The sequence below is a fragment of the Stegostoma tigrinum genome, chromosome 47, assembly GCF_030684315.1.
Source record: "Stegostoma tigrinum isolate sSteTig4 chromosome 47, sSteTig4.hap1, whole genome shotgun sequence".
Lineage (NCBI taxonomy): Eukaryota > Metazoa > Chordata > Chondrichthyes > Orectolobiformes > Stegostomatidae > Stegostoma > Stegostoma tigrinum.
The window spans coordinates 2,950,659-2,959,739 of NC_081400.1; the positions used below are offsets into that span (position 1 = coordinate 2,950,659).

The following is a 9,081-nucleotide window of genomic DNA, read 5'->3' on the forward strand; positions in this document are numbered from 1 at the left end:
GCGGCCACTGTCCGAGGGTCAGCGCTGAGGGAGCGGGCACTGTCCGAGGGTCAGCGCTGAGGGAGCGGGCACTGTCCGAGGGTCAGCGCTGAGGGATCATTAGGGAGGTGGGTGGGAGAGTAGGTCCTGCGCTAATATCTGTCCCTCGGCCCACATCAGCTAAAAGCAGACATCTGGGTCACTCTGACGATGCTGATGCGGGATGTGTAGGTCCCCATGGGACCAAGGTTACAACAATAGCAGAATTTGACAGACAGCTCCTAGGCCTGTAACTGCGGGGATGTGTCGAGGAGCTATATCAATGTAGGCCCGTCTCCTCAGATCCTTCAGCTGCTGTTACAGATGGTCGCAGCAGTGGCAGGATTGGTGAAGCCTAATCCCTGAAGCAGCTAGAGGAAGCTCACCGAAACATTTACTCTGATTGGTAGCTCGATCGACAAACACTTTGGCGGAGATGATGTTTCCGAACGGCAGGAACATCTGCAGCAGCTCGAAGTCCGTGAATTCCTGTGGCAGGTGGTAGATGAAGATGTTGCAGCCCTCAGGCCCTGGTCCAAACGGTGAGACAGAAACACAGTGCCTGAGCAGGTCAGCGCAGAGCATGGGCATTCCCAGTCCCACACCTGACCCTCTCCCTCTCCCTCTCCCCCTCTTTCCCACCCAGGCTCATTCCCACTCTCTCCCTCATCCTCGCCTCTCCCCCTCCTTCCCACCCAGGCACATTCCCACTCTCTCCCTCATCCTCCCCTCTCCCCCTCCTTCCCACCCAGGCATATTCCACTCTCTTCCTCATCCTCCCCCCTCCTTCCCACCCAGGTACATTCCCACTCTCTCCCTCATCCTCACTCCTCCCCCTCCTTCCTATCCGGGCACATTCCGCTCTCTTCCTCATCCTCCCCCCTCCCCCTCCTTCCAACCCAGGCACATTCCCACTCTCTTCCTCATCCTCCCCCTCTCCCCCTCCTTCCCACCCAGGCACATTCCGCTCTCTTCCTCATCCTCCCCCCTCCCGCTCCTTCCCACCCAGGCACATTCCCACTCTCTCCCTCACCCTCACTCCTCCCTCTCCTTCCCACCCAGGCACATTCCGCTCTCTTCCTCATCCTCCCCCCTCCCCCTCCTTCCCACCCAGGCACATTCCCACTCTCTTCCTCATCCCCCCCCTCCTTCCCACCCAGGCACATTCCGCTCTCTTCCTCATCCTCCCCCCTTCCCCTCCTTCCCAATCAGTCACATTCCGCTCTCTTCCTCATCCTCCACCCTCACCCTCCTTCCCACCCAGGCACATTCCCACTCTCTTCCTCATCCTTCCCCCTCCCCCTCCTTCCCACCCAGGCACATTCCGCTCTCTTCCTCATCCTCCCCCTCTCCCCCTCCTTCCCACCCAGGCACATTCCCACTCTCTCCCTCATCCTCCCCCTCTCCCCCTCCTTCCCAATCAGTCACATTCCGCTCTCTTCCTCATCCTCCACCCTCACCCTCCTTCCCACCCAGGCACATTCCCACTCTCTTCCTCATCCTCCCCCCCTCCCCCTCCTTCCCACCCAGGCACATTCCACTCTCTTCCTCATCCTCCCCCCTCCCCCTCCTTCCCACCCAGGCACATTCTGCTCTCTTCCTCATCCTCCCCCTCTCCCCCTCCTTCCCACCCAGGCACACTCCCACTCTCTTCCTCATCCTCCCCCCTCCCCCTCCTTCCCACCCAGGCACATTCCGCTTTCTTCCTCATCCTCCCCCCTCCCCCTCCTTCCCACCCAGGCACATTCTGCTCTCTTCCTCATCCTCCCCCTCTCCCCCTCCTTTCCACCCAGGCACATTCCCACTCTCTCCCTCATCCTCCCCCTCTCCCCCTCCTTCCCAATCAGTCACATTCCGCTCTCTTCCTCATCCTCTACCCTCACCCTCCTTCCCACCCAGGCACATTCCCACTCTCTTCCTCATCCTCCCCCCTCCCCCTCCTTCCCACCCAGGCACATTCCACTCTCTTCCTCATCCTCCCCCCTCCCCCTCCTTCCCACCCAGGCACATTCTGCTCTCTTCCTCATCCTCCCCCTCTCCCCCTCCTTCCCACCCAGGCACACTCCCACTCTCTTCCTCATCCTCCCCCCTCCCCCTCCTTCCCACCCAGGCACATTCCGCTTTCTTCCTCATCCTCCCCCCTCCCCCTCCTTCCCACCCAGGCACATTCTGCTCTCTTCCTCATCCTCCCCCTCTCCCCCTCCTTCCCACCCAGGCACATTCCGCTTTCTTCCTCATCCTCCCCCTCTCCCCCTCCTTTCCACCCAGGCACATTCCCACTCTCTCCCTCATCCTCCCCCTCTCCCCCTCCTTCCCACCCAGGCACATTCCGCTCTCTTCCTCATCCTCCCCCTCTCCCCCTCCTTCCCACTCAGACACACTCCCACTCTCTTCCTCATCCTCCCCCCCCCCCCGCCTTCCCACCCAGGCACATTCCCACTCTCTTCCTCATCCTCCCCCTCTCCCTCTCCTTCCCACCCAGGCACATTCCCACTCTCTTCCTCATCCTCCCCCTCCTTCCCACCCAGGCACATTCCCACTCTCTTCCTCATCCTCCACCCTCCCCCTCCTTCCCACCCAGGCACGTTCCCACTCTCTTCCTCATCCTCCCCCCTCCCCCTCCTTCCCACCCAGGCACATTCCGCTCTCTTCCTCATCCTCCCCCCTCCCCCTCCTTCCCACCCAGGCACATTCCGCTCTCTTCCTCATCGTCCCCCCTCCCCCTCCTTCCCACCCAGGCACATTCCGCTCTCTTCCGCATCCTCCCCCCTCCGCCTCCTTCCCACCCAGGCACATTTCCCCTCCTCACTCCCCTTCTTCCCCTTCCTCCCCCTCCCCTCCAGTCCCACCCCATTCCTTCTCCCTCCCTTCCAATCCGCAACCATCCCTCATCCTCCCCCTCCCCCTTTCCCACCCTTCTCCCTCTCCCTCCTCCTTTCCCCTTCTTTTCCCTCGCTTCCTCTCCCCACTCCCTCTATCACTGGAGAGGCCTAGTCGTCCCTTGCCCAATATTCCACAGCCTTATAACGCCTCTGCCACAAATACCAAAAACCACCAGGAATACAGGAACACCAATGTGACCAGTAAAACCAATGTGACCAGTAAAACCAGTGAGACCTGTAAAACCAGTGAGACCTGTAAAACCAGTGAGACCAGTAAAAGCAGTGAGACCAGTAAAAGCAATGAGACCAGTAAAAGCAATGAGACCTATAAAACCAGTGAGACCTGTAAAACCAGTGAGACCAGTAAAACCAGGGAGACCAGTAAAAGCAGTGAGACCAGTAAAAGCAGTGAGACCTGTAAAACCAGTGAGACCAGTAAAAGCAATGAGACCTATAAAACCAGTGAGACCAGTAAAACCAGTGAGACCAGTAAAACCAGTGAGACCAGTAAAACCAGGGAGACCAGTAAAAGCAGTGAGACCAGTAAAAGCAGCGAGACCTGTAAAAGCGTATCAGAGATAATGGGAACTGCAGATGCTGGAGAATTCCAAGATAATAAAATGTGAGGCTGGATGAACACAGCAGGCCAAGCAGCATCTCAGGAGCACAAAAGCTGACGTTTCAGGCCTAGACCCTTCATCAGAGAGGGGGATGGGGTGAGGGTTTTGGAATAAATAGGGAGAGAGGGGGAGGCGGACCGAAGATGGAGAGTAAATAAGATAGGTGGAGAGAGTGTAGGTGGGGAGGTAGGGAGGGGATAGGTCAGTCCAGGGAAGACGGACAGGTCAAGGAGGTGGGATGAGGTTAGTAGGTAGATGGGGGTGCGGCTTGGGGTGGGAGGAAGGGATGGGTGAGAGGAAGAACAGGTTAGGGAGGCAGAGACAGGTTGGACTGGTTTTGGGATGCAGTGGGTGGGGGGGAAGAGCTGGGCTGGTTGTGTGGTGCAGTGGGGGGAGGGGACGAACTGGGCTGGTTTAGGGATGCAGTTGGGGAAGGGGAGATTTTGAAACTGGTGAAGTCCACATTGATACCATATGGCTGCAGGGTTCCCAGGCGGAATATGAGTTGCTGTTCCTGCAACCTTCGGGTGGCATCATTGTGGCAGTGCAGGAGGCCCATGATGGACATGTCATCTAGAGAATGGGAGCGGGAGTGGAAATGGTTTGCGACTGGGAGGTGCAGTTGTTTGTTGCGGACTGAGCGGAGGTGTTCTGCAAAGCGGTCCCCAAGCCTCCACTTGGTTTCCCCAATGTAGAGGAAGCCGCACCGGGTACAGTGGATGCAGTATACCACATTGGCAGATGTGCAGGTGAACCTCTGCTTAATGTGGAATGTCATCTTGGGCCCTGGGATGGGGGTGAGGGAGGAGGTGTGGGGGCAAGTGTAGCATTTCCTGCGGTTGCAGGGGAAGGTGCCGGGTGTGGGGACGCCCTTGACCGCGTCTCCCGTATTTCCCGCAATCAAGAACGCCCTTGACCGCGTCTCCCGCATTTCCCGCGACACATCCCTCACACCCCGCCCCCGCCACAACCGCCCCAAGAGGATCCCCCTCGTTCTCACACACCACCCTACCAACCTCCGGATACAACGCATTATCCTCCGACACTTCCGCCATTTACAATCCGACCCCACCACCCAAGACATTTTTCCATCCCCTCCCCTGTCAGCTTTCCGGAGAGACAACTCTCTCCGTGACTCCCTTGTTCGCTCCACACTGCCCTCCAACCCCACCACACCCGGCACCTTCCCCTGCAACCGCAGGAAATGCTACACTTGTCCCCACACCTCCTCCCTCACCCCTATCCCAGGCCCCAAGATGACTTTCCACATTAAGCAGAGGTTCACCTGCACATCTGCCAATGTGGTATACTGCATCCACTGTACCCGGTGTGGCTTCCCTCTACATTGGGGAAACCAAGCGGAGGCTTGGGGACCGCTTTGCAGAACACCTCCGCTCAGTTCGTAACAAACAACTGCACATCCCAGTCGCGAACCATTTCCACTCCCCCTCCCATTCTCTAGATGACATGTCCATCATGGGCCTCCTGCAGTGCCACAATGATGCCACCCGAAGGTTGCAGGAACAGCAACTCATATTCCGCTTGGGAACCCTGCAGCCCAATGGTATCAATGTGGACTTGACCAACTTCAAAATCTCCCCTTCTCCCACCGCATCCCAAAACCAGCCCAGTTCGTCCCCTCCCCCCACCGCAACACACAACCAGCCCAGCTCTTCCCCTCCACCCAGTGCATCCCAAAACCAGTCCAACCTGTCTCTGCCTCCCTAACCTGTTCTTCCTCTCACCCATCCCTTCCTCCCACCCCAAGCCGCACCTCTATTTCCTACCTACCAACCTCATCCCACCTCCTTGACCTGTCCGTCTTCCCTGGACTGACCTATCCCCTCCCTACCTCCCCACCTATACTCTCCTCTCCACCTATCTTCTTTTCTCTCCATCTTCGATCCGCCTCCCCCTCTCTCCCTATTTATTTCAGAACCCTCACCCCATCCCCGTCTCTGATGAAGGGTCTAGGCCCGAAACGTCAGCTTTTGTGCTCCTGAGATGCTGCTGGGCCTGCTGGGTTCATCCAGCCTCACATTTTATTATTGAGGTTAGATAGACTTTAGGATTAGGGTAAAGGTTTGGCCCAACATCGTGGGCCGAAGGGCCTGTGCTGTGCTGTACTGTTCCATAATATATGTTCAGCTGCTCCCACCATCCCTCTGTAAGTGACCAGTCCAGTCCACAGTCCCCCAGATACAGCCTCAACCAGGCAAAAACTTCCTATTCCTTTCAATTCCTTTCAATTCCCCTTGCTATTTGCTTTCATCTGACACTGTCGGAGGGTCAGCGCTGAGGGAGCGGACGCTGTCGGAGGGTCAGTGCTGAGGGAGCGGGCACTGTCGGAGGGTCAGCGCTGAGGGAGCCCCACACTGTCGGAGGGTCAGCGCTGAGGGAGTGGACGCTGTCGGAGGGTCAGCGCTGAGGGAGCGGGCACTGTCGGAGGGTCAGCGCTGAGGGAGCCCCGCACTGTCGGAGGGTCAGCGCTGAGGGAGCCCCGCACTGTGGGAGGGTCAGCGCTGAGGGAGCCCCGCACTGTGGGAGGGTCAGCGCTGAGGGAGCCCCGCACTGTCGGAGGGTCAGCGCTGAGGGAGCCCCGCACTGTCGGAGGGTCAGCGCTGAGGGAGGCCCGCACTGTCGGAGGGTCAGCGCTGAGGGAGGCCCGCACTGTGGGAGGGTCAGCGCTGAGGGAGCCCTGCACTGTCGGAGGGTCAGTGCTGAGGGAGCGGACGCTGTCGGAGGGTCAGCGCTGAGGGAGCCCCGCACTGTCGGAGGGTCAGCGCTGAGGGAGCCCCGCACTGTCGGAGGGTCAGCGCCGTGGGAGCACTGCACTGTCGGAGGGTCAGCGCTGAGGGAGCCCCGCACTGTCGGAGGGTCAGCGCCGTGGGAGCACTGCACTGTTGGAGGGTCAGCGCTGAGGGAGCCCCGCACTGTCAGAGGGTCAGCACTGAGGGAGCCCCGCACTGTCGGAGGGTCAGCGCCGTGGGAGCACTGCACTGTTGGAGGGTCAGCGCTGAGGGAGCCCCGCACTGTTGGAGGGTCAGCGCTGAGGGAGCCCCGCACTGTCGGAGGGTCAGCGCTGAGGGAGCCCCGCACTGTCGGAGGGTCAGCGCTGAGGGAGACCCGCACTGTCGGAGGGTCAGCGCTGAGGGAGACCCGCACTGTCGGAGGGTCAGCGCTGAGGGAACACCATGCTGTAGCACTGTACATGTCTGTCTGACATGCCTGAACAGCCCAAACGTTTTCCTTTTGTTTTATTCATTTGTAGGATGTTGGTGTAACTGGCCAGGCCAGTCAATTAAGAGTCAATCATGTTACTGTGGGTCTGGAGTCACATGTAGGCCAGACCAGGTAAGGATGGCAGTTTTCTTCCCTAAAGGACATCTTTGAGTCAGATCAGTTTTTCCCGACAGTCAGCAATGGGTTTTAATTCCAGAGTTCTATTGAATTCAATTCCCACCATCTGCCATTGTGGGATTTGAACCTGGGTGCCCAGAACATCACCTGGGTCTGTGGGTTTACAGGCCATCACCTCCCCTTAGCCTGGGTGGACCTCTCCTTTCCCCTCCCTCCCCTACTATCGCCCTCCTCCCTTCCCACCTACAGGCTCCCAGTCAGTTCAGACTCTGCAGGAATGGGACTTGAGCAGACACACACTGCAGGACTGAACGACAAGCCCCCTCCCCCCTCTTCAAACCTCCCATGTCCCGGCCTCAGTACTGTTGCCTAACACTGAATATGCCACTTACCTTCTCGCTGCTGTTGCTGAGATACCACGGCTGGTTGCTGTGAAAATGCCGGGCGAACAACCTCATAAGTGGCTGGGTATGTGGCTGTTTAACACAGAAGGTTGAAGAATAAACAGGGGCACACGTTTTCGGGGATATCTTGCCGCCTGTGTGACATTGTCACTGTCAGGTTCACTCAGCACGTTAGGAATTTAATTGTTTTCAACAGCACTCCCAGGGCAGGCGCTTAGATAGAGTGTAAAGCTCCCTCTACGCCAACCACCACCATCAAACACTCCCAGTACAGGGGCAGCACGGGGTTAGATACAGGGTAAACCTCCCTCCACACTGTTCTCCCCCCGCCCCATCAAACACTCCCAGTACAGGGACAGCACGGGGTTAGATACAGGGTAAACCTCCCTCCACACTGTTCTCCCCCGCCCCATCAAACACTCCCAGTACAGGGACAGCACGGGGTTAGATACAGGGTAAAGCTCTGTTCAGGGACAAGGTGTGACTGTAAGTGAGGCAGGTAGGGGATTCAGAGTTCAGGAGTGCAGGAGCCTCAGCCCTTGACCTTGAGCAACAGGTACGAGATTCTTGCTCCCTGTACGGGTTGAGGAAAAGGACTGTGGACAGGATGAGCCAGCTGACCACGGCACCGCGGTGCAGAAGGCCATTCAAGAGGGGGGAGCAAAAAGACAGGTAGTTGTTATAAGGGATTCTATAATTAGGGGGACAGATAGTATCCTATGCAAGCTGGATCGGGAGCCCCGCATGGTGTGTTGCCTGCCCGGTGCCAGGGTGCGGGACATCTCCGAGGGGGTTGGACAGATAGTATCCTATGCAAGCTGGATCGGGAGCCCCGCATGGTGTGTTGCCTGCCCGGTGCCAGGGTGGCGGGACATCTCCGAGGGGGTTGAAAGGATACTGGAGCGGGAGGGGGAGGATCCAGTTATTGTGGTCCACGTTGGGACTAACGACATCGGCAAAGCTAGGGTAGAGGACCTGTTCAGGGATTATGAAGCACTAGGAAAGAAACTGAAGTACAGGTCCTCAAGGGTCATAATCTCCAGATTACTGCCTGAGCCACGTGCCAGTTGGCACAGGGAAAACAAAGTTAGGGAAGTAAACAAGTGGCTAAGGGATTGGTGTGGGAAAGAGGGATTCCATTTCATGGGGCATTGGCATCAGTTTTGGAACCGGGGGGAATCTGTACCGTTGGGACGGTCCTCCACCCTGAACTGATCTGGAACCAGTGTTCTAGCGAAAAGGATAAATAGGACGGTCAGTAGGACTTTAAACTCGTGAGTCGGGGGGAAGGAAAAGTGAAAGAGGACAGGGAGTATGGAGTTAAATGGAAAGATAAGCAACAGGATAGCATGTGTACAGGTGGATTTAAGCTCGAGGCAGACTAGGAATACAGCAAGAAGGATAACTTTAAGACATCTTGGGATTTCCAACCTCTCTAATAATGATAAGAAAGCTAGCATTAAGACACTTTATCTAAATACTCGTAGTACTCGCAACAAAGTAGATGAATTAACAGCACAAATCCTCTTGAATGATTATGATGTGATAGGCATCACAGAGACATGGTTGCAGGGAGCTCAGGGCTGGCAGTTTAAACATCCAAGGATTCACAACATATCGAAAAGACAGGGAGGTGGGCAGAAGGGGTGGTGTTGCCTTGTTAGTTAAGAATGGAATTAAATCTACGGCACTAAATGACATAGGGTCAGAGATGTGGAGTCTGTGTGGGTGGAATTGAGGAACCACAAAGGCAAAAAAACTATAATGGGAGTTATGTACAGACTCCTAACAGTGATA

The 9,081-nt window shown here is 57.0% G+C and overlaps 1 protein-coding gene across 1 annotated transcript in view; it reads right to left on the reverse strand.

Moving 5' to 3' along the window:
• LOC125449733 (CUGBP Elav-like family member 3-A) overlaps nucleotides 1-9,081 on the reverse strand; it is a 63,878-nt gene that overhangs the window by 17,096 nt on the left and 37,701 nt on the right. Inside the window, 2 exon segments of the mRNA XM_059642932.1 lie at nucleotides 405-548; nucleotides 7,273-7,356. Of these exon segments, the coding sequence (XP_059498915.1) occupies nucleotides 405-548; nucleotides 7,273-7,356 (228 nt within the window).